General features: G+C 42.4%; 1 protein-coding gene across 1 annotated transcript in view; it reads left to right on the forward strand.

Moving 5' to 3' along the window:
• The window catches only part of KCP (kielin cysteine rich BMP regulator), a 622,724-nt gene that overhangs the window by 494,233 nt on the left and 101,938 nt on the right, over positions 1-26,553 (forward strand). Inside the window, exons 43-48 of the mRNA XM_078677796.1 lie at positions 9,681-9,763; positions 16,737-16,904; positions 20,732-20,825; positions 21,431-21,604; positions 22,324-22,406; positions 23,475-23,595. Of these exons, the coding sequence (XP_078533922.1) occupies positions 9,681-9,763; positions 16,737-16,904; positions 20,732-20,825; positions 21,431-21,604; positions 22,324-22,406; positions 23,475-23,595 (723 nt within the window). The remainder of the gene's footprint in view (positions 1-9,680; positions 9,764-16,736; positions 16,905-20,731; positions 20,826-21,430; positions 21,605-22,323; positions 22,407-23,474; positions 23,596-26,553) is intronic.

Raw genomic sequence — 26,553 nt, forward strand, 5'->3', positions numbered from 1 at the left:
TCTTTACCAATCTTTTTTCTGGTAAAACAAATAAAACTGTTGGTAATATTTCGGCTGATAAGGGTGACCCTGTGCCTGACCAGCCTATGACTATGACTACTGAAACTGAGGGGGGGCTGGATGAGCTGAAGCCAGTCAAAGATAACAACCCCAATAAAAACACTACCGATTCCATAGATGCGAGTATTGCGACCAGTAGCTCTGTGCAAAAATCCTGGGGGTCAAACTCGGAGAATAATGGATCAGGTATTGTGACTAACACGGGGGGTAAGGTGTTAGACACCCCATTGGAGGCGGCGGACGGGGCAAATAACTCAATAACAACAAAAACAATGATTAAGGAGATCGACGCCAACTTTAGTGGCAGTGCTAGTAATGTCGAAATATCAGAAGCTGACATTGAGACTGAGACAGAAACAGGCTATGTATCCCCGGACCCGGCTGAGAACTTTTACTCTGTGAACGAGGAATCTGGGGAGTCTGAAGATACTCACATCTCTAGTGCTAGTAGCAGAGAGGGGGGCGAAGAGTTCTCAACAAGTAGTGAAATACAACAAGACAGCCAAAAGAAAATAAAAAGATCTAAAAAAGTGTCAGGAGGGCACAGATCAAACCCACATGAAGATACAGAGGAAGACAAGACCTCAGATGAGATTACTCAGATACGTTGCCGCTCCACATAGCAGAGGGGAAAGATACAAACAGAGTGAGCGCAAAATCGCTAACAAATCAGGATCAAGGCAGAACAGATAACGGTATCTCGGAACCAACGCTGGCAATGATATTTCAATCCCTGAGCTCGTTCCAAAAAGAAGTTAAAGCAGAAAGCCGGGTTGCCAGAGCCGCTGGTAAAAAAATCCAAGGTGCAGTGCGTAAGGTTGGAAAAACGTGCACGGACATAGCTGAGAGACTATGTATGGTGGAAACCCGCACTGAAATTCTTGAGAGTACAGTAGAAAATATAAAAACCCAGATGATATCGCAGGATAGTACCGTCAAGGATATAATGTGGAAAATGGAAGAGGCAGAGAATCGCCAACGGAGAAACAATGTTAGGATCCTTGGTATTCCGGAAAAAAGCGAGGGGAATGACATCAGGACATTCACAATCGATCTCTTTAAGAATGCGTTTCCCGAGCTTATACACTGGGACTGGGACAAGGAGATTCAGCGGGTGCATAGATTCCCTTTCTCACTGCCCAAACACACGAGAGGCGAACCGGCATTTCCCCGAGTTATCCTGGTTTTTTTTGGCAACTTTTTGCTTAGACAGGCGGTTTATGATCTGGCAAGGCCCAACAAGAAACGAAACTGGGGGAGCTTTTCTTTTTTTGCTAAGCCTGATTTCGCTCATGCGACTGTAGAGAGGCGTTGGCGCTTACGACAGATGATAACACCCTTTCAAAAGGTTGGGGCATTAGCCTTTTTACAAAACCCTGCTAAGCTAAAGGTAATTTCACAGGGCAAGACTAAGTTTTTTACTTCAGAGATTCAGGCAGAGCAGGCCCTCAAAGATATTACCCTGGAGAAGAACAGTGCGACAGGGGGGAGATAATAACTATGAACTTTCTTTTTGACTAACGGTGCAGATACAGTGTGGCTATGCTGATATCTAAAAAGAATCTCTCCGTCTTATTCTCTCCTTCCCCCCTCCTTTTTTTTTTTCTCATGTTGCACTACTCTGTATTACCTTGCATTCGTATATATTATTTTACCTGCATCTTGAAGAAAGAAAGAACCAACATGTGGTATTACTAGCTTCAAACGCTGTTAAATTGGACTTATAATATAGGAATGTCATTGATTCTTGAGGTAAGGTAGGGTGCAGAATAGACCATAGGAGAGGGTGGTGGTGTGGTGTGTGGGGGAGGTTAGTCAGACGTCATCACACAGGCTCCTGCGGAGCCTGGCAGCTTCAATAAAGGTGGGGGGTTGGGGGTGGGAGGGAGGGGGGAAGGTTGGAGGGGGACAGGGACCAGGATTTTCACAAATGACACAAGGTGTATACAGGGGGAGAAGGGAATGGAGGCTTAGGAGGAAAGGTTGTGTTCAGGGCTCGCATTTGATCTATCTGGAAATTTTGAAAGATTGGGATGGCTAAATTAAAAATACTTTCATTGAATAATGCAAAAATCCTGGGGGTCAAACTCGGAGAATAATGGATCAGGTATTGTGACTAACACGGGGGGTAAGGTGTTAGACACCCCATTGGAGGCGGCGGACGGGGCAAATAACTCAATAACAACAAAAACAATGATTAAGGAGATCGACGCCAACTTTAGTGGCAGTGCTAATAATGTCGAAATATCAGAAGCTGACACTGAGACTGAGACAGAAACAGGCTATGTATCCCCGGACCCGGCTGAGAACTTTTACTCTGTGAACGAGGAATCTGGGGAGTCTGAAGATACTCACATCTCTAGTGCTAGTAGCAGAGAGGGGGGCGAAGAGTTCTCAACAAGTAGTGAAATACAACAAGACAGCCAAAAGAAAATAAAAAGATCTAAAAAAGTGTCAGGAGGGCACAGATCAAACCCACATGAAGATACAGAGGAAGACAAGACCTCAGATGAGATTACTCAGATACGTTGCCGCTCCACATAGCAGAGGGGAAAGATACAACCAGAGTGAGCGCAAAATCGCTAACAAATCAGGATCAAGGCAGAACAGATAACGGTATCTCGGAACCAACGCTGGCAATGATATTTCAATCCCTGAGCTCGTTCCAAAAAGAAGTTAAAGCAGAAAGCCGGGTTGCCAGAGCCGCTGGTAAAAAAATCCAAGGTGCAGTGCGTAAGGTTGGAAAAACGTGCACGGACATAGCTGAGAGACTATGTATGGTGGAAACCCGCACTGAAATTCTTGAGAGTACAGTAGAAAATATAAAAACCCAGATGATATCGCAGGATAGTACCGTCAAGGATATAATGTGGAAAATGGAAGAGGCAGAGAATCGCCAACGGAGAAACAATTTTAGGATCCTTGGTATTCCGGAAAAAAGCGAGGGGAATGACATCAGGACATTCACAATCGATCTCTTTAAGAATGCGTTTCCCGAGCTTATACACTGGGACTGGGACAAGGAGATTCAGCGGGTGCATAGATTCCCTTTCTCATTGCCCAAACACACGAGAGGCGAACCGGCATTTCCCCGAGTTATCCTGTTTTTTTTTGGCAACTTTTTGCTTAGACAGGCGGTTTATGATCTGGCAAGGCCCAACAAGAAACGAAACTGGGGGAGCTTTTCTTTTTTTGCTAAGCCTGATTTCGCTCATGCGACTGTAGAGAGGCGTTGGCGCTTACGACAGATGATAACACCCTTTCAAAAGGTTGGGGCATTAGCCTTTTTACAAAACCCTGCTAAGCTAAAGGTAATTTCACAGGGCAAGACTAAGTTTTTTACTTCAGAGATTCAGGCAGAGCAGGCCCTCAAAGATATTACCCTGGAGAAGAACAGTGCGACAGGGGGGAGATAATAACTATGAACTTTCTTTTTGACTAACGATGCAGATACAGTGTGGCTATGCTGATATCTAAAAAGAATCTCTCCGTCTTATTCTCTCCTTCCCCCCTCCTTTTTTTTTTTTCTCATGTTGCACTACTCTGTATTACCTTGCATTCGTATATATTATTTTACCTGCATCTTGAAGAAAGAAAGAACCAACATGTGGTATTACTAGCTTCAAACGCTGTTAAATTGGACTTATAATATAGGAATGTCATTGATTCTTGAGGTAAGGTAGGGTGCAGAATAGACCATAGGAGAGGGTGGTGGTGTGGTGTGTGGGGGAGGTTAGTCAGACGTCATCACACAGGCTCCTGCGGAGCCTGGCAGCTTCAATAAAGGTGGGGGGTTGGGGGTGGGAGGGAGGGGGGAAGGTTGGAGGGGGACAGGGACCAGAATTTTCACAAATGACACAAGGTGTATACAGGGGGAGAAGGGAATGGAGGCTTAGGAGGAAAGGTTGTGTTCAGGGCTCGCATTTGATCTATCTGGAAATTTTGAAAGATTGGGATGGCTAAATTAAAAATACTTTCATTGAATATTTGCGGCCTGAATGATATAAAGAAAAGGCAGAAAGTGAAAGAAGGTTTTAAGCTATCTGCTGCAGATATTATATGTCTCCAGGAGACTCACATTGAGGGGTCACAACAATACCTATTGAAAACACTTGGATATAGACTTATATCTGCTACATCTCAGGGGTCACGTACCAAGGGGGTAGCCATTTTGGCAAAAGGAGGGGGGATCCAGTTCTCGCGCTCAACGGCGGATACATTCGGGCGTTATGTGATAACTGAGTTATAATAAAGGGAAAACCAAATAAACTTTATGCACTGTGTATGGCAGTGTTAGTGATGAGCCGGAAGTGTTGTACAAAATCTCCAATGAATTGGTACATTGGCCCCTCCCCGTTATTGTCTGTGGAGATCTTAACATTCACTTACCTGGCGATTGGCTATCCGACCCAGGCTTTGGATATCATGGTAGGAAACGAAAGGTATATCACTCTCTGAAAGACTTGTGTGTGCTCCATGGATTAGTAGATGGGTGGTCAGAGATATACCCGGGGGATCCCGGATATACATATTATTCGCATCCTCACTCTAGGCATCTAAGACTGGATTACATGCTCATGTCCTGTACTTTAAAATCAATCTGCCAAATAAATAAACTCCCGAGAATCCTCTCGGATCACAACCCACTCGAACTTACCATCACAGTGGGGACTGATAGACCCACAGCTGTTAATTGGACTTTTGAAAGAGCGTTATTGAATAACGAAGAATATTGTTTGTATATGAAGAACTGGATCCCGGCTTTTCTGGAGGATAATCTGGGGTCCACCACAATAGAAACCGTTTGGGACACTATGAAGGCCTGTGTTAGGGGCGAAACTTTGCGATTTTCACTCCGGCGCAACAATATAGAAAGACAAAAAATGATGTCCTTAGAACAAAATCTGCGGAGAGCAGAAGAAGATCTGATCAAGGCTGTACAGGATAGCGAGGTGACAGGTAGGGAGGTGAACAAGGTGGCAATTGCTAAAAACTACATTTCGGAAATTTTAATTGAGAAAGCAGTTGTCAGAGCAACTACCCGCAGGGAAACTATATACGAATTGAGCGAGAAAGTGGGTCATCAGTTGGCGGTTAGAACCCAGGAAGAGACATCCAGTACTCTAATTAAAGCAATTAAGGATCCGGCGTTTGGCTTAAAGTCGGATCCGGCAGATATTAGAAAAGCCTTCCAAACATTCTATCAGAAATTGTATCATGAGGATGAGAATGAATGTGAGGATCCCATGAGCTATATAGATCCATCAATTACAGAGGGATTGGGAATAGAAGACTGGGAGATCTTAGATAGCGCACTTTGTTGGGAGGAAATTCTACTAGCTTTGAACTCCTTAGCCACTGGGAAAGCTGCAGGCCTGGATGGGATTCCAACTGAGTTTTACATCAAATTTGCACCCCAGCTCAGGTCCATCATGACAGAACTTTTTCAATAAATCCTGGTCACTTGCCAAAATAATAGTTTTCCCCCAAAAAAATAAAGATCCCCAGGAAATGGGGTTGTACCGACCAATTACATTGATTAATGGGGATTCCAAGGTATATTCTAAATTATTAGCAACACGGCTAGCACCTCGGATCCATAATATAGTCTCTGAAAGACAACACGGGTTTGTACCTGGTAGATCTACAACTGACCATGTGCAAAGAGCTATATCCCTTTTTGACTACACGGGGACGACAGGAGACCCTATGGCGCTTATACTGCTTGACGCAGAGAAGGCGTTTGATAGGGTCTCCTGGAAGTTCCTGTGGGCCGCCATGCTAAACTGCGGCATAGGAAAGAAATATATTACAGCAATCCAACAGCTCTACGTTAATCCCAGTGCCAGGGTATTGATCAATGGGGATTTATCGGACAATTTTAACATGTGCCCCTGCTCGCCCCTCCTTTTGCCATTTATATTGACGGGTTTATACACAGGCTCGAAAAGAATGTGTTAATTCCCCCTATATGCGTGCGTGGTCTAGAAACAAAATGCTTAGCGTACGCTGACGATATAGCCATTGTCACAGGGGATCCTATAAATGCTATGAATTGGGTTGAAAACGAAGCACAGGATTTCGGTAGAGTCTCGGGGTACAAGCTAAACTCCAGTAAGACACAGATCGTGCTTAACACTAAAATTGTGATGAGAGATCCGAGAATAGCTGATAAGGCGACATACCTGGGTGTCAGCATAAGTGCTGATGTTGGGAACATTGTTAATGATAATCTGGAGCCACTCCTGTCACACACTAAGAGAGAATTGTTACGCTTAGACAATCTGCACCTATCTATTGGAGGTAGAACTAATTTAGTGAAGATGTTTTTTTTTCCTAAGTTTTTGTACCTTTTTAGGGCGATATGTTTAGAATTCTCACCACATGTATTTAAGAATATGGATACAATGTTTTCACGGTTTATATGGGGTTATAGTAAGCCACGGAGAGCGCACAAATGGATTACATTACCTAGAGAGCGTGGGGGGTGGGCACTACCTAACTTCATGCTTTATTACTGGGCCTCGGTAATGAAATATAGTATAAGACTATTAAACTCTAACCCAGATGATCTGAGTATTCCCACACCTCAAGAACTTATCCTGGGGAACGGGAGTACAGGCTGTCTCTGGCGACACGTTAACGATGATCACCTTAAAAAAGTGAAATTCAAAACCATCTCTAGTGTCGTTAAAGTTTGGGGAAAGGTTAAAAAACGACTTGGTCTAGGCCGATTTTCACATTACACACCGGTGTTACAGAATACGGATGTCCCAGAAATATTTCATGATTCCTGTGTACGGAGATGGTGTGCATTAGGGATAGGGCAACTCGGTTGCTTTTTTACTACTCAGGGAATTAAATCATTTGATGAATTAAAAAAAGATTATAACATTCCCAATAGGGACTTTTTTAAATATCTTCAGGTGAGAGATTTCTTACTAAAAAAAGGGGGTGGTCGTATCAAATTTCAAATATGCCAAATTATAGAAAATATACGCAACAATACGCCCCCAAGAATTGGTGAGCTCTATGAAAACTTTAACGCCTTACTCCCAGATGATATGGACAAACATGGGGCGGCATGGCAAGTTAAACTTGAAGTCCCATCCAGTATTCACCTCATCGCATATGATTTGTCACTCACCTACTTAATGTCCATAAAACTACAGGCGCAGTTTTACAAAACATTTTTTTCATTATATTACACACCGTATAAAATTGCTAAATGGGGGACTGGTAAAGGCACTACATGCCCACGATGTGCGTTCCCTGCGGCAGATAGTATCCATATGTTTGCCTCTTGTAATATCCTAACAAATGTAATAAATGAAATTTCTGGGTTTCTTTCGGACATTACCCATGCTAGGGTTAATATCACAACTGAAGAGAGTATGTTGGGTATTACTAGTAATGAACGTCCTAGACAGGTTCAAGGGCTGATTTTCGTGGCAATGGCTATCTTTCGACTATGCGTCGCATCAGCCTGGTTAGATTCTACTCCACCATCCTTTTCTCAATGGAAGGCTAGATTACTTGCGACATGCAGTCTTGAAGTCGCCATCTATAAACAAAAGGGGCGGAATATCCGGAAGAGGGGCATGGAAATATGGGCACCTCTGCTAGACTGGATTCAGGAGCACTGAATGCAGGAATTGGAAAAGCCTTTGTTAAATGCTAATTTCTTAAATTATTAAATAAGGCAATCCAACTTTTGTTAATATTCAACTGAGCCTTAGTAAACAGCTATAGGAGGAACTGTATGATTAAGAGTGCATTGAGTTTTGATGCTTTCGATATTTTGGTGTTTTCTTTTTTTTTTTTCCTTTATTCCCTCCTTAAGAAATGAATGCTCGTGTATTGCAATACCTATTTATGTAACAATAAAGGTGCCTGTCCTCATGGGGGGTGGGCGGGCCAGGGGTTATTAAAAATGTGCTGTAAAAATCTGAATTAAAAAAAAAAAAGAATATTTCTGGACTTAACCTCTAGGAAGTGCAATTATGCGAAGCATATGAGTCTTGAAGTGTCTAGCCTGCACAATTATTGCTACAGGTGACTAGTTTTATGTTCACAAAGCATAGGCATAACGCTATGATGCATAGAATTAGTTATTGTGAATTTAGCCCCACTGTCAATAAATTGAGATTTTGTCTTTTCGATTCAAATCTCTGGATCTGCAAAATGGGTGATCCCTATGGGAAATATACATACGTAAAATTACATAATTGTGTCTTACATAGAGGGGGGATTTATTGCACTTGCTTGTAAATAGACAGAGTGTGTTTCAATTTTCGTGAGACGCATATCTTATTTACAACTTACCCTGTTTGTTAATCCAGTTTAGGTTGCTAGATTGGAAGGGCTGGGCCCCAACAGATTTTATTATAGTGTCTAGGGCAAAGCACTGGGAAGTGGAGTTAAACATCTTTTCTTCTGAGAATCCGTATTTTTGCATGTCATGCTAAAGAAAGAGTATTTAATATCAAGAAAAACATAATCCAGTTTGTTTAAAGCCTTTAACCAAAGTGAAGTTGTCGTTAGGTATTTTTGATGATTTAATGACTGCATGCAAATCCATCCTATTTATCATGTATGGATCATTGTGGGGTGAACAATAGAATTAGAGGTATGGTGTAATGTGCAATGCATAATAAAAAGACTTCATGAATATTTATGTACTACACAATCATGCTATTGCTCAAAGGATTTGACCCCAGATATCAAATCACACGTATGCCAAGTCTCACTTATATATTCCCAGGTTTGTTTGATTCATTGATTCCAAGTAAAAGCAATCCAAAATAAAGGAATATGGTTTATGCTCCAAGAAGCCACACTAAGGGGCCGATTATGATGGCGGACGGACCTGAGTCCGTCCGCCACCATAGAGTAGGAGGGAACCTCCGCATGGCCTGCGGAGTTCCCTCCTGTGCAATTAGGATGTGACCGCCACCCTGGCGGTCACATCCTCTATTTTTACCATTGCGGCGGGTGCAGCTTCAAGCTGCATCCGCCGCAATGGTAAAAATGCATACATTGCATTTGTATGCAGTAAGTGGCAGGCACCGTGTGGTGCCTGCCGATTACTGCATACAAATGCAGGGGGGTACCATAGGTACCCCCCATGTGCACCCCCGAGCCCCCCTTCACCTAGGGGGCCCGCAACGGGCCCCCGCAGTGAAGTTACACATGCTCTTCCACGGCGGAAAACCCGCCGCGGAAAAGCATTTTTTAAAGACCTTCCTAATATGGCGGACGGTATCTGAGAGACACCGGCACCATATTAGAGCTTTTCCGCCGCGGTTGTAAGCCAACCGCGGCGGAAAAGCTGCGGACGGAAACCAGGACCCACCAGCCATCCTAATGTGGCAGTGGGTCTTTGGTGGGTCCGCTGCGTTTTTTCCGCATCCTCCGGGCCGGCGGTGGCTTCCGCCGGCCCGGAGGATGCGGAAAAACCGCAATCATAATAGGCCCCTATATCAGGGCAGGGTTTATTTCTGCAGGCTCTGCACTCCTTGGCATGTGATTGGCACCCATGTTTGCATTGTTTCCCTTTCTGGGAGATGAATTTACACAATATGTGTTTTTTGTGAACTTGTCCCATTGCTTCTTGACAGTTTGCCATTTCCAAGGAAAGGAATATGATGAAGGATCTCACGTGTACATTGCACCGGATGATTGTGAGAAATGCTCTTGTCTGGTAAGTGTTCAGTGTCCAGCTTTGGTTTTTGTGCTTGCACTGTCAGTACCCCATCATCATACTCTTCAAAGATTTGTGCCGGTACAGTATTTAGTGTGGAAACAAACAATAACTTCTCTAATTCTGTTACAGAATGATAAACCACCACCTCAACTAGTTGTAGTTTAAAGATCTCTTAAATGAGTCATCGAGGCAAGAGGAAATGATTGCCTCACTACCTGTACTCCTTTGTTAATCCTAATGACTCCCACATTGTCCTCATCCTTCCACCACGCCTTATGTCTAGTTAAATCGCACTCTGACACTTCTTCTACTCCCCAACCCATCTGTATTCTGACTTCATTCCCTCAAGTTACTCACCCAGAATGAAAACACATCTACATGTCTTCTTGCCATAGGGCCCACTCTTCCAGCATTGCTGCTGCTCACCTGACAGTGACTGTATTGAATGGTTGGCACTGTTTACATTCCTTCTTACTGTGACTGCTTTAGAGTGATTACCAGTGCACCACAATTTGCAATCATGCATCATATGCAACACTTGTATGTCTCTTTTTACAATGATGTAGCTGCATAGAACCTTCAAATATAGGTTTGCATTTATGTGCAACGGATTCACCTGCTCTCTAGAGGTGAAATTTTTAACAGTTTAACATTGTTTTTATAATTAACGTGGCAACCAATTCTTCAAACTTCTTTATCAGGAAATCAGATGCAAACATCATGGAATTGAGCTTTGAAAGTTATAACTCAAACATTGTGAAGGCTTGTAGAAGATGCACATCCCATGCTCACTACAATACTAAAATTGGATTGCTGTGGAGAACATTACCATTACTTCTGTGCAAGCAGATATATATGTAAGGCACACCATACTAATAGAAACAGAAACATGATCATCACCATTGGACATGATGGGTGGGCCCACAGCTTGACATCATGCTACAAACCTGCAGAAAACAAAGCTTTCATGGCATTTCACCACCTCCATGTTGTCTCTGGTGAAAAAAGGCAAGCTTCTGGAGGGATCGTTTAAATGAAGGGGCTCAAACAAAGCAAGTGATATCAACCTTTGAGAAGAAGGTAGCTATAGATGACTTCACCAAGGAACAGCAGTCTGCATCTGTTCCTATCTAGTCTCTCGAAAGTGAGTCGACTTGGGTGTCTCCCCATGCCTCTGCAGCCAACATTTTAATCTTTAGTCAAAGTGAACTAATCTTGATTATGACCCATTTTCGGGATACTTAGCAATGGGTCTTGTGAACATATGTTATCAAATTCACATCTTCATCATCAAAATCATCTCAGGGAATCTTGATGCTGATTTCGGTGTTGAAGCTAAAAGAAAATATCCCATATTGACACGGAATCCTTAGCCGTCATACAAGTTCTTTGTTCATCAAGCCTTGCACAGGGTTGATCCGTCAGGAAATGCAGCAACAGTGTATTACATTCTCAAACACATATGCTAATGAAACCCATAGAACGATGTATTGCTACTGGTGGTGCTCCAGCAACTGACACTCTATGGAATAATCTGGATAGGTTCAGCACCAATAATTTCTAAAATGCATTTGAATGAAATGGTGAACCCGTCCACCAATACGTTACAGCACGTATTATACAAGTTACAAACACTTTACTTTGAGGACTCTTGAAATATATTACTTAGGAATAGTGGTTGAAGTGCATTTTAAAAAGTATAAGAACTGGGATGCTGTGTGCAATGGAGGCGGGGTGAATGAGCTTGGGAGCATGGTCAATGGCATGGCTAAAAAAACTAAATATGCTGTAACTTTTTTTGGTCTTTCTTCCCGCAAGTTAGGTTTATCAATGGTGTAAGTAGGTACCTGGCTTTCCATATAGTGCACCAAAAAGAGGTACACTCTGCGGTGAGTCCAAACAAACCCCAAAGGAATTACAGAGGCACAAATGAAACCCTAAATGCTCTCTTTTGTGGTATTGTGGGCAAGCAGTTAGGCATATCGGAGGGTAGTGCTATGCATTTATTACACACACAGACTGTAAAGGAGTCACACACTCAATAAAGAAATCCGACACCAATTTATAAACATAACAAGTACTTTTATATATATTTACACACCATGATCATCAAATTTGGGTGAGTACTTTCCGAGTTATGAATATTCACAGTTTTCAGAAATGGACACAGTGCATTTTCTGCACCGGCAATGTTATCCTATGGAGGAAAAACATGTATTGAATTCGGGCACTTGTCAGTAAATTACGGGACTGTTCTTCAGGACTTAAGATGAGTATGGAGCAAGGTCCAAGGCCACACCAACAAGTCACCTCAGGAGGCTCGGGGTGTCTCGTTTGCAGAGGTGTGTCACGGCATCGGGTGTCCTAATAATTTCAACGGGAGAACGGTCTGCTTACAAAGAGGTTCCAGGCCTGGACTGGGGGACCAATCCATGGGAACCCACAGGTGGGCTCGACCCTTGAGATCCTGGGCACTTAGGTACACCATTGGTCCACTGCTTCTTGGACCTGGTGGGGCTCGGGTGCAGTGGTGTTTTTTGGTGTTGGGATTCTGTGCTGTAGTCACTCACGGTTGGAGGGGGCCTGCAGAAAGAGGCTCCAGACGGTGATTGGAAGTCCAGTCTGGGCAAACCCAAGCATGGGCTTGGCTCTTGTGGGTCTGGGGACCCCGTTGGCACTGTCACCTCCCTATGATTTGGGCTCAGGAGTGCCAGTGCAAAGGTGCTTTGAGGCATCAGGTGGCAGAGGTCACTGACTTACTCTTTGTCTCCGTTTTGCAGAAGGGAGGCAAACAGGACAGCTGGGTCACTCACAAAATGGGTCTCACTGTCCCTGAATTCCCTTGACATGCCATTCGGTCTTCCTCGACTTTGGTGTCCAGACCGGGCGCAACAAGCCTTGGCTGCTGCAAGGGCTCGAGTACCTCGGGTATTGGTCCTGTGTGGCTCCGGTTAGTCCTGGTGTCCTCTTTCTCAGTGGGAAGACAGATCTGACCATCCGAAGCACAGGGTCTTCTTCCTGGAGAGGTGCTGCATCAGGCTGGTCGGGGAGTAGCAACTCAGTGGACCGCATCTTGCTGTTTCGTGCTCGCAGCTACAGGGGAGTAGCTCCTCTACTCCAAGGGAGATTCTTTGGGAATTTGCAAAACACTGACTCTGGGTTTCTTGAGGTCTGCACGGTGGCAGGATGAACCAGTTGCTGCATGAGGGCTGGGTGTAGCAGAGAGGCCGGCAGGGTTGGCATCAAGTCAGTCGTACTCCTCGGTTCTCGGGTGAGCAGTCTTCTTCTGAAGATCTGGTATCAGAGAGTCCTCTTAAGTACTCTATTTAAGGGCGTTATGGGGAGTGAGGGGTAGTAGCCAATGGGCTACTTACCCTGTTGTCACTACACCCCCTAGATGACAACTTCCTGTGGGGAGTGGGCATCACCCTGTCCCAGAATCCCGAAATTTGCCATCATCAAGATGGTCAACTCTCAAAAGTCGTGCCCACTTCAGGTAGCTGACCTTAGGGGTAGTACTAGCCTCGAAGTGGGCACGCCTCTCTGAATATCTAATTTTCCCGCCTGTACTGGTGCCAAAGTTCTCTGAATAAAGGGGGTCGGCTTCCTCTCCTGTGAGGAAAGCCAGACTCGCATTTCGAGGTGGTGGCTTCTTTGAAGCTCCCCTGCCTTGGAATGCTAATCAGCAGGTCATCCTTTGGGAATGGACATGAACACCCACTTCCAGAGCAGGCTTTGTTTCTGAGCTCCTGAGAGCAAAGGCCCTCACCCTTGGGGGTCAGAAACTCGTCTCTGGAAGCAGGCTGGCAAGAACCAGTCAGTCAACACACCCCGAGGCTGTTAGGTTTTCAGGGGGCACCTCTAGGGTGCCCTCTGGGTACATATATTAATAAATCCATCACTGGAATGAGTTTGGGTTTATTAATACGAGGTGTTTGACACCAAACTCCATATTTTTCAGTGAAGCCCTTATGTAGCTTCGGAACTCGTTTTGACCAGTGCCCAGTACACACCTTAAGATGGCTTCCCTGCTCGCTTGCAATATTCAGTAATAGAATTAGACATCACAGGGGCATATCTGCTCATGTAGATATGTGCTCACATAAAATATAATGCACCCTGCCTTATTGCTCAAAGGCTGTGAGAAGCTGTATTTCTGTTGCAGTAACTCACCCCCTCACTTTTTGCCAGACTACTGATGCACTTTGACTTGATGTGCCCTGGGTCCCTGCCAATCAGTTTCCCCGGGCCTGTGTTCTTTCCCCAAAACTACCTTGTACACCCGATTGGCATCTCTGGCCACAGGTCACCCCTGGTAAATGGTACCACAGGTACCCAGGGCTCTGTGACAAGGGAAGACCTCTAATGGCTGCAGCATTTATTTTGCCACCCTTAGAGACCCTGAACCTTTACACAAACACACACTGCCTGTGCAGGCTGCATGTCTTGGTGCAGAACAAAGTGAAGAGTCGCAATGGCACACATCCCTATGTGCCATGCCTACAACGCACTGGCCTGGAATAGACCAGTCACCCCTCTAGCTGGGTGCACTATAACAGGGGCGAGGGAACAGATGCTGGGCGTTTGTCATTACGAACTCGACAGCACCATAATGGCTGCACTGAAAACTGAGAAGTTTGATATCAAACGTCTCAGCACATTAAACCCACACTGGCCAGTGTGGGATTTAATAAAAAATGCACACAGAGGGCATCTTAGAGATGCCCTCTATAAAACGACCTACCACTAGTATCCAGGCTGAGTGGCTGCTTTCAGCTGTCTTGCAGATATTTAAGAGTCTATGTAACGAACGTTTTGGGGATGCCATATATAACAGAACATCATCCGCATATAAGGATATGTGGTACTCCCATCCTTCTGCCCAGTGGAGCCCACGGATAACCGGGTCACTTCTTATCCAGGCTGCCAATGGCTCCAGCACAAGGGAGAAGAGGAGCGGTAATAAAGGACAACCCTGTCTTGTTCTATGCCCCAGGGGGAATTCACTGGAGAAACGTCCATTTGCCACCATATGTGCGAGCGGTTTTGTGTATAGCAGCCGTATCCGAGAGTAGAATTTAGGCCCAAACCCCATGTTTTCAAGGACAGCGAAGAGGAAGGGCCTTTCCACCGTGTCAAAGGTCATGCATGCGTCAAGAGATCGTATAATGGCCTCTTCCTGAATGGTGTGTTTACGACCTATTACGCGGTGTAGGCGTCTCAAATTGAGCGCTGTATTTCTACTCGCATGAATCCAGATTGATCCGAATTCACTAGCTTTTCGAGGTGAGGTGTTAGTCTATTTGCTTACGTTTTGGCACTGTACACTTTTGATGTCCAGAAAGCTCTAATGTACTATATTGACAGGACAAAACTCTTCCATAGACACAACAGCTATTTGTTTCTTACTGCAAGCCCTGCAAAGGATGTACACTTTCCAAGGCACGAGTTGCACAATGGTTGGTCAAGTGTGTACATACTTGTTATGTCAAAGCAAAAAGAACTGTGCCTGTCTTACCCACACCTCATTCCACTCGTAAGAAAGGATCTTCTATGGCTTTCTTAGGTAATATACCATTAGCTGACATCTGTAAAGCAGCTACCTGGGCAACCTCTCACACCTTTACCAAGCACATACCGCATGAATGTCCTAACCAGACAACAAGCTAGAGTGGGCTAGGCTGTCTTATGCACACTTTTTCAGTCTACAGCATTATCCTCAGTCTAAGCCACCACTTCACAGCATGTGTATCTACAGCTACACATGCAACTCATAAACACATTACCCTGTAAGCATCTGTTTGTGGCATGTAGTGCTGTAGATTCACCTGCGCCCACCCTCCTCCCTGCTCGCCTGATGTTGTTGCAGGTATCTCCTTTCTTTCATTACCTTTATTTCTCTGCTTTGCATGGTCATATTTTTCCTATGTTCTCTGTGCTCAATTTCCAAATATTGCCCTACATGTGGGAAAAAACATTCTAACAATGGCACCGATGCCTATGCGCAATAACCACTAATAGGTGGAGTCACTAGGTCCTGTGACTCGAAAAGACTTACTTAGAAGAAAAACAAGTTGTACAAGTCTGAGCCCAACACTAGATAGTGGAAGTATGGACAGCATGTGAATCTACAGCACCACATGTGGCAAACAGATGTTTACAGGGTAAGTAACATTTTCCTTTACAGTTTTTGCACAAGCTTGTATCCAAACTTTGTTTAGCCTGATGAGACCAAGGGACGCATTCTCACAGGTTTGAAACACTAACATTTTTACTCTAGAACTGAATCCAGAAGTGGTTAGCACAGAGCCTGAATACGCTTGTTAACTGTTGCTCATTTTGTTTAAGTTTGGCTTAGCTTAGACAAACTATAGAGCACTGTGTAAACACCTCCACCCTCATTTGGCACTGGGCACTGCGTTGTTAGCACTATTACATTGCTTGAAATGTTCTTCTGAGAAAACATATATGAATACATTAAGTGAGCTCTCAATATTAATTATATGGCCACTTTTGTTATTTTATTTTAAAGAATGAATTGTTTGACAGTACACCACCAATGAGTTCAGAGCAGCAGAATGAATGCGAGTTGTGTATTTTAAATAAAACATCTTTGGAACCACTCTTCTCTTTACAATATATACCCAGCTTCCTTTAACATATAAGGGTCAGCCCTGTCCTATTTATGCTTCTTTTTTTTGTAGTATCATTAATACATGCACATGTTTGCTCAGGCATTTTTATAGAGGTTTGCTCAAGTTATCACCATTCTTTATTCATGGGTCATTAATTCTGTTTGTGGCAATCAATTTTCAAGACTTCTCTAACACAGAACAGCAGACTTACTTTACAAACATTATGCAGAACTCAACAACATCTACTATGGCTGAAACTGTTAAAGGAGCATAGGTCAGAGTGTCTGTTCCAGCATTATTTTTTTTATTCTATGTTCCCTTTTCTATTTCCACAGCAAGGTAAGATTGTATGCGACCCAGTGCTCTGCGATGTTCCTTGTACCCACCCTGCCCGGGTGCCTGGCCAGTGCTGCCCAATCTGCGTGGACTGCCTCTTTGAGGGGCTTCTCTATGACAGTGGGTCTGCCTTTGACCCTGACCCATGCAGACAGTGCAGCTGCCAGGTGAGAAACTGTACATTTTTGTTCTTTTTCAAACTTTTTCTCATTCTGTGATTGGTCGGCTTTAAAGCAGGTGTTCGGTCAAGAGGTGATACATCTCTTTGTAGGCATAGGTCTACCAAAGCCAAATTCATGATCCTGTGTCTGAGAGCTCAGTATTTGATCACGGAAGACAGACAAAGTGTTGTTTCTGGACTTTTGGCACAGTGCTAGAGTCTTTGGTTACAGACTAGAAGACTGCTGTGGCTTATGCCTAAATAGCTAATGTACTCTGATACACTGTGAAGTTGGAGTAGAGACTGCACTGTTCTAGAGTTGACATGTTTGTATTTGTCTTGAAAGTTCGAAAGCATTTGATCGGCTAACCCACATTTGATTGTGTACAATCATGACATCTACATTTGCCTTAGGCCATTAAAATATGATAATTCAAGGCCACTGTCCAAACAACATTAAAGTGAAAATTCTTCTAAGTCTTAATATATGATTAGTCTAGTAATGTACATTTTAGGTTTTGCCAAAGAATACTTTGTCTTAGCTACCTTTGGGTGTCGGACGCATTTAAGCAATAGTGGACTGCACCTATGCCTAAAAATGTAGCCCATTGTCAGCTACATTTGTATGTAGACCTCATTCACGCGTACAACTGCAGACCTCTACCCACAACTACATCTAAGAATACTATCTATCCTTTAAAGAATACTATCTACCGTCTAAGCTACTTTTGGGTGTCGGACACATTTAGGCAACAGTGAACTGTGCTTATGCCTAAAAATGTAACCCATTGTCAGCTACATTTGTATGTAGACCTCATTCAAGCATACAACTGTAGACCTATAATACCATAACTACATTTTAAATAAAGTTAAGTTTTAGGCTTAAGACACCACCTGTGGTAATCCTCACAAAAGGGGTATCATATAATGAACACAGTGAAAGCAATGTCCCTTGGCAGAAGGCTGATAATATGAATCCACAGAGGATTACTGCAAATGCTACTATTAAATGTCTGTGCTTTTCCTCTATCAAATGAGTGCTCCAGATGATTGTAAGCCAGCTTATTCTCTGACAAGTCCTCGATTATTGATGAGTTGCCCCAAACCCCACAAGCGCATACAGTTTGAATGTTTCCTCATTTTGTGCCATTCATAGATACTATATATAATATTGAAATGACATTACTTGAATGCTCCACATAGAACCATTGACAGATTTCCTTGATCTATAGCACACCAATTAGGTGTCCATATAGAGGTGTCACTTGGCATCTTCTCTGTGCTATATGGCTCTCATCCACCACTATTACACCCTATTTAAACAAGTATGCAATTACTACGCTGATCTACACTCGGTTGCATGAACCTGTGTCTCAGAATTTTGCAGCCTTCGTGAGTTATGCAGCTCATCCCGGTAGGGTTCGTTCTAGTAGCAAATTATTTCTGTCATTGGGTGTCCCTGAGATGGGGCAGCTGCTTCGAGCTGATCAAGAGTCCAGCAGTACTAACAATGAGACTTAAATGGCTGGACAGAGTCCAACGTGAAAATGTCTGCTATTTTAAAAAGCCCAGTACATTAATCTGACCAACGCATAACACTTGGCATTGAGGTACAGTAAGCTTTCAAATTAGGTTTTACTCTTGCTTCTTGCATTGTGTTTAATAATTGTCTTTATTGTCTTATCAGCAAGAGGCTTAAAAGCAATCACTAACCCCATGCTTAACATTAGCGTTAAACTGTCTTTCCTATAATCGCTTTTCATCAAAATCTGAAGTTAGATTATTCAATTACTCCACAATAATGCAAGTTAAATTCAAATTAAAACATATATAGGCAGGCGAGTTTCTCTTGTGAAGCCTTCAGTTGGTGAAACATATTATTGCTTATAACTCACGAAGTCTGCAGACTGAATTCTAAGTGTCTCTGAACAATTTTCATCATGTCTAGGAGAACTTGTAATTTAAGACAAGCCTGCAGGGAATAAAACATTTATATTTTAAATGTCAAACTATCAATAATCAATACAGTATTGTTTAGTGTTTGATATTATTGTAGGAAGGAAAATAATTGACAGGCATTAGAAGACACAAGTAACTCAATCACATTGTATGGGCGAAGTTGTGGCTCATTCCTAACATGATTGCCCACACATGGTTCTCTTACAACTGATCCCAGTGCTCAACCTTCACATCACACTTTGGACATATCTCAATCTAAAGGATGGAACAGAATACAATAATACTGTGGGAGGAAACACATAAACACACACAAAAAGTAAATAGAAAACATTAGTATAGGACTATACTGTCCCTTTCTTCATAAATAAATATGTAAATTAGGTGTCACTGATGTTTAATGTCCCATCAAGCTGTTGTGAAGTATGGTGTCCATTTTTTCATCTGTTTGTCCCTTCCTCGTACACACATTAACTTTTGCTTTCCTACCTTGCAAGCTGCTCATTCATGTTAGCCTTCATTTAGTAGTGAACTCTGTGATGGTGGTAGTGGTGGTGAGTTTGGAGGTGGACATTGTGATGGCATAATGAGTGTTGGCTTCAGTGACAATTGTTCATTACTGTAATTTTTCCAGAAGTTTGGGTAGTTGTTTATTCTTCTGGTCGAATGTTATTTCAACAAAAAGCCCTTTCAAGAAGTAGTCTGTCATCCTAACTCTAGGTCTCTAGACAGGTTTTCAACTTAAACAACCTATTGCACAGTTGTTTCTTAGTTGTATTCCTGGTACTTTCTGGTATACATTTGTACTCCTATGTTGAAATGTTAGGTTTTTGTTGATTGGTTTCTCATGTTTTCATTTCTAATGTGGTCTTATTGTGAGATCACAGTATACCATGTAATAGCTGCTGCATAAAAAACCTTGTTTCTACTGCTAACAGGGTCAGAAACCACTTTAGAGGGGAAGATGAGTGAGATCATTTTGATTACAGAAAAGACAGATGGAGTTTACCACTATGATTAACAAATGATTTTGAGTGTGCAGAGATGAGTATTATGGGGTTCATCTCACAACTAGCTGGGTGTTAGCATTTTTTCATATATTAACAGCACATTCTGAAGCAGTCTTCTACTGTCACTCAGAGCCAGATTGACCATATTCCCTCCCAAAAACATTTGAAGATATTATTTTCCATCAAGCTGCAAGCCGAAGTGCTTCTGTTTCTGGATTTTGGCAAGGTGCTAGCACCAGTACAAACTCTTGGACAACAATTCTCACTTTACAAATTCAAATTAAATCATACAAACATTAATCTCTATGCTGATAAGCTACAACAATTAGACCTGTGGAAGTTGTTTGTTAGACCATAAAAGGTTAGTTCATGCAAGTATTTCTGTCTGCAAAACATACAAACCTTGGTGATTGTTAGGTGCGTAATATATTTCTCTTGCTGCCTGCAAACTTGCTGCTTTTGGCCACTTATGATTGTACTCTGTAATATTGATTACAAGAATATCATGGACATAATGGGGCAAAATATCAAAAGGTAAGAGTTTATAGGAAAGTATAGATTTACTATACTTAAATCCACATTAATGTACCTTGACGACTCAATTTTATGCGTACGTTATTAATGTTCCACGATATTCTGTAGGAAATATTTAGGATTCACCCTATCCCTTATGAATTAACCGGTCTCTATGTATAACTTAAGGTTATTATTTCCTCACATTTGATTCATCTATTCTAAGTCATTAAAAGTGGGGCTAGTTCATTTGAGTAAAGTGGTGTTTGAATGGATGCCGTTGAAGAAAAACAACTGAAGGAACTGAGATTTGTCTTAGTTGTGAAATCTTTCTTAGTATATTTTTCCATTTCAGGCAGGCAATGTGCACTGTGAGCACACTCCATGCCCACCATTGGCATGCATGCATCAAGTGACGGATCCAGGTGCCTGCTGCCCTCGTTGCAGAGGTATTGTACCTTCTTGTGTTCCTTTCTCTGCTATTGAGTTTAAGACTGCACAACTAAAACACAAGTGGGATGTAACATGTGGAAAATGCTTTCTTTTTCACTAAGGGTCTCTCAATCAGCATTGACAAAAATATGCCAGGGTTGCTCTTCTTGCCCAGCAGACAGCGCCCAGGCTGATATCCCACGCTACATTTGTTGCTCAAGAATCATCTCAGGATAGGGCAGCTGACTTTTTTAGTGTGTACTGTGGAGCTTGGACAGCAGTACTTTTCATGGAGAGCACAGTGTTTCCTATCAAATGTTAGGAATAATGTGTGCCCACAGCTCTTCCAACAGAGACTCGTATTCACTTATTTTTCTGCACTTTGGTGAGTTTCTTTGTCCATAGATACTCTGCTGTTTCACTGGAGTAGTGCTTGGGAACAGATGGCTCGCAGATTTCACTTTTCAAAGGGACTGCTATTCCTTAGTTAATTTATTGAACAAATAGACACACTTTTTTATGTTTTGTATTTATCTATTCATTACCTAATTTATGCTTAATGTTGAAGACAAATGCATCTCTGTGCAACACATAGCTTAATGTTTCATTGCTTTTCCCACAGGCTGTGTATACAATGGTCGGGAGTATCGTGACGGCACCAGCTGGCTATCCCCCACCACTCCTTGCATGTCCTGCATGTGTGTTGATGGTGTCACTACCTGCTCTGAGACACGCTGCATTGGCTCCTGTGCCAACCCAATTCAGGTGCCCGGCGAGTGCTGTCCGCTGTGCGCAGGTACTAAAGGTTTAGATAAATCCAGTGAGAGATGGAAACTAGTCAAAGGATAACAGTTTAAAGGATAAAACAATTCTTACAGAAAATATGATAAACGCTAGTCCAGGAGAGGGGATGCCAAGAGAGGCTCATCTATTTAGTGGTTAAGATCCACATCTCCCATGCCACCAGCGTGTACCACACATCTCATTCAGAATGATCTACTCAGGAGTATACCATTTTAAATAATAGTATATTTATTTTCATTTGTCTGTTTCCTTTGATATATAATTTAGTGAATACATATTTCAGTGGTATTCCATTATGGTGCTTTAAACGGTCTACAAGAGCTATACATAGATCTAGCAAATCACTACCCAACATAATTCATCACTAAACAGTACCTTAGTCTAAACCAACCTTTCCAGACATTATTCTTTGTGACTCACCTCTAAACAATTAGAAATACAATTACATACAATATCATCAAAAAACCACGTATCCACTATTGCAAGTGCCCACAATCTTGTGTGGTAATTACTTAGCTGATAAATATTTATACCACTGGGATATGTATTTACTCGGTGAACAACAACCAGTACGTTTTGAATTTGCCTGCTTGGAATGTGGCGTAAAATGTGCAGTCACAGTTTACACTCCTGATTTCTGCCTCTTTTCTAGCAGTTTTGTCATGTTACTCCAGGTTTTTGATATGTTCTTTTTCTGATTTTGTTTTGCAGACTGTGTGTATAATAACCATGTGTATAGTCCAGGGGAAAGTTTCCAACTTTCAGATGACCCCTGCGAGATATGCACGTGTGAGGTTAGTGCCCCTTTTTACTATTTTATGCTTCAAAGGGGCACTGCTACCTGGATTTGTCCAGGTTCTGGATTTATCATGCACAAAAGGGGAATTCTGAAGCAATGAAAATTAACATTTTTGATTGGCTATGGAAAGAATCAATATCTGGTGTGAACCAGAGAGTGATGGTAAGACAATTCCAGAAAACTGTAGCATAGAATAATGGCTTTTGAAAAGGGTGAAAAGGGCAGCAACTAAAGCGAAGAATGGACAAAGAATCGAAGTAGAAATAACATCCGAGCTTTTCTGCAGGTCAGCACAGATATTAAATTCATATAACAGAATGATATTATGGGTGATTACATCAAATTGATAACATTTGCAAGGGCTTTGCTGAAATGGAAAACATAGCCTGAAATATAGAAAAAGAGACCAAGAGCAGTGCAGGGATGGCTTTACCATTTCCACCAACGAGAAAAAGGGATGTTGGAGACAGTAACCTCTAACATTGTCAGTGATAACGCCATGCCATAACTGATGCCCAAGGGGCAGTCGATGCAAAAAATATTGCAGCTTCAAAAGGTAGCCAGGGCAATATTGGGAGCAGAACAGTTATCGAGTCAAGTACGCCTCGTGGCTAAGATATCAAGTTTGTACTTAAAGTCAATATGATGGACGATGGTAGCATGCTAAAGAAGAAATCTCAGATTAATCAATGAGGCTTTGAGAGCTCTGTAAACAATGCCGCCTGATTATTAGTCCTGGGTCACAATGAGAGCTGCACAGCCAGAGGACAAGGGAAGAGCAGCTTTGTCTGAGTCAGAGTGAAGTGACTGAAGATAGTCCTTGCTTTAAGAGATACATTTGGAAAGAAGCTGCTTCAGAAGTCATGGTTAAGAGTGGAAGCATATTCCACCTAAGTGTACGGGTGCATTTGAGTTTGTCAGCTCTTCTTTCTCCATGGTCACCATGATGAAGCTGGGGTGGTTCCTATGGGAGCATAATGATCAAATAATAGTGAATTCAAAGCAAATTATGACCCTTTCAAACAAATACTTCAAAGTATAAGTCCTGTGTTATTTTTCTCAGATTATGCCAGACGGGCAGCAATACCGGCATTGCAATAGGAAGCAGTGCCCCAGCCTAGTTGACTGTCCCAAGACTCACATCCAGCCTCCTGGACCAGGCCATTGCTGCCCCACTTGTGCACGTACGTACAATCACTGTAATTAAAAATGAGTACTAGTTTATAATCACTTTTGTCTTTGTAGTATACATTTTATAATATTAGGAAGAATATCCTATTCCATTGACTTCCTTGGTTTGAGGCTTTTTTCGGGTTATTCCGTGTATCAGCTTGTGTATGGTCCTTACGTAAGATCCCCATGCATTTCTATGGGTTAAGACCTCAGTAGTCAGGAGTCAGCAATTGGCTTTCTTTGGCTTGAGGTTAAATGTATGTTGGTGTTCTTCATTCATTTGCTTAGCCTATGATGACAGTTGATTTTTGCTGCATATATTACATAGTTCAGTTGGTTTTCCATAAACACTTACTTTGACTTAGCTCTCTGCTGGCTTCACCAAATAATTGGATTAGTCTGTGTCCTCAGTTGGGTTCTTTCAAGGACCTTCTTTAGTGAGATCTTAATGGGATCTTCCAAACTTTTTTCATGGCTGAAACATCCGTTTGCGTCCTCCAGAGACTTCAACTGTACTCTTCTAAACACTTTTTTAAGAAATAATCCTGGTTGAGCTCCCATCATACTTAAATGGGCTGAAATCACATTTTGGTCTTTCCCATAGTTTTCCTTGTGTAGAGGCTTTATTTGCAAAGATTCAATGATTAATTAATTTGTTCTACGTTATCTCAGTTTTACCTGAGTCATAAATAACTCATTATCTAGTTTGGTTTTTGGAGCCACTGAAGTGTTTTTTTCCCAGTAATATACCCCTAGGCCTAATCTATGGATCCATTTTACAAAATTAAACTTGTAACAAACCTGATTGTAGCAGTTTGCAAATCATACATTCACTGATGGAGAAAGTACTCTAAGCTCGCAAGAGCAGACTCTCAAACATAGTCGTCTGCAACAACATTCATCATAAAATATCTACACTCTCCCCACATATACTTTGGTCTTGCTGAGTGGACCATTACCTTTCAATAGTTACTTCAGTATTGCAGCAGTATTCAATGTCCTGTAACCAGTGACTAACCAGATATGGGTACTTCATACAGTTGACTGTATTTTTGCATTTTGCCAGCAAAGGGCAATTCCTACTAAATTCCGCAACCTTTTCATGGCTTGTCTGGTTAACTCGAGCATAGCCATTGAGTGTAACTTCAGACATGACATCCAGTCTATCAACACGCCTCCTAATATGATGTGTTAATACAGCATGTCAAAGCTAAATTAAGAAAAATCAGATTAGTACTCACAATTTCTCTTTCAGCCTACTGAAACATCTGGATACAATACCTGAAGGCATTTGGGTGTGTAAAAGACACAATGTGAAATTTAAACTGAAAGTTTATGCATATAGTTTAGTGAAATTTGCTTAATCAGCTGAAAACAAAAACAATCACCATCTAATGGAGCATCACCCAAATTGCTGTTCCTGCAATCTCTAGCCAAAAACAACTGTGTAACTGATAGACTTACTGTGGGTCTGAAGCCAATCAACGGTTATGTCATGTCTACTTTAACACAGTAAGCTAGTCAGAAAGCTGAATCAGATGTGGCAGCATGTGTCACAAACTCTTAAAAAGATAATGAACAGTTTGCCACATATAAATAGGTTCTATTGGCCCTCAAATTACTGTAAATCCTTTTAAAATATGAACACAACACTTGGCACCCTTGTAGGGAATTCATGCCATATACTGCTTGTTGTGAGTCCAGACCTGGCATTTTAATTATTGGACTTCCTGTTCTCAAAAAAAAGAAATATTCAGTTGTTGTGTTTATCCACTACTTACATTGCAGGATAATGAAAACAGTACAGGGAGCGGTGAAGGTACTGAAATTAAATTGCCAATAGGGACCTTTTAGCATTTCCGGAGCATAAATCAATGTCAGATAAAGGGCAAATGTTGACAAATAAATAAGAAGATACACCAAGACCATTTGCCAGCGATGTGCCTCAGTAGATAGGCTAATGTGTAGAGAACAGATTGCACATTTAAAATATTATATCAAGGGGAGCTAGGCCTCACTTTCTCTACCCATAAAGGATGATCACACAAGATGCTGCCACATCCACTCTTAAGGTGCACTCCTGAGTGGAGGGATTCAACATCACACACAGCAGGACCTACAATGCCCCCAACAAACGAACAGCCCCACAGGAAACCGTTCCTGAATTTGAATTTAAAATTATTTTTAAAGCGCACGTTCGCCAGCGGCTTCATGGCGCTACAACTTACAGAAACAGGGTGAACTGGCCAATGTGAAATAAAGCAGTTCAGGCTGTGGGGGAAGCAAATTAATTAATTAAAGGCTTTAGAAAACAAAAGAGTCTTAAGTTGTTTCCTAAATTGGGAGTAATGAGTCATGGTCCTGAGCTCAAGGGGCAGGGAATTCCAGAGGAGTGGAGCAAGGGTCGCAAATTTCGAACCGCCCCATTTCTTCCTACGGAAGCGCGGGACCGTGAGAAGGGCCTGGGTAGAAGAACGGAGGTCTCTGGTGGGTACATAGGGAGTGATTTCAGAAGAGATGAAGACCGGTGTCGTGCCCAGTCTTGCTTGGAAGGTGATAGAGGCCAGTTTGAACTGGACACGTTCATGAACAGGGAGCCAATGTAAAGATTTAAGGAGGGGAGTGACATGGTGAAATTTTGGTAGTTTGAACACCAGGCGGGCCGCCTGGTTCTGGATCTGTTGCAACCGCCTAAGACTGTATGCAGGTATACTGGCATATAGGGCGTTGCCATAGTCCAGGCGGGAGATGACCATCGCCAAGGTGATCAGTTTAAGGGCATGAAAAGAAAAAAAACGGGACACCTTGCGTATAGTACGCAGTGAAAGAAAGGAAGAGGAAACGACAGAGCTAACCTGGGAGTGAAGAGTAAGTTGAGAATTGAGCTTAATACCTAAAGTTTTAACAGAGGAAGAGGGGACAGGAGGGGAACCAAGGGAAAGGGGCCAAAACAGAGAAGACCAAGGGCT

The sequence above is a fragment of the Lissotriton helveticus genome, chromosome 1_1, assembly GCF_964261635.1.
Source record: "Lissotriton helveticus chromosome 1_1, aLisHel1.1, whole genome shotgun sequence".
In the NCBI taxonomy this organism is placed as follows: Eukaryota; Metazoa; Chordata; class Amphibia; order Caudata; family Salamandridae; genus Lissotriton; species Lissotriton helveticus.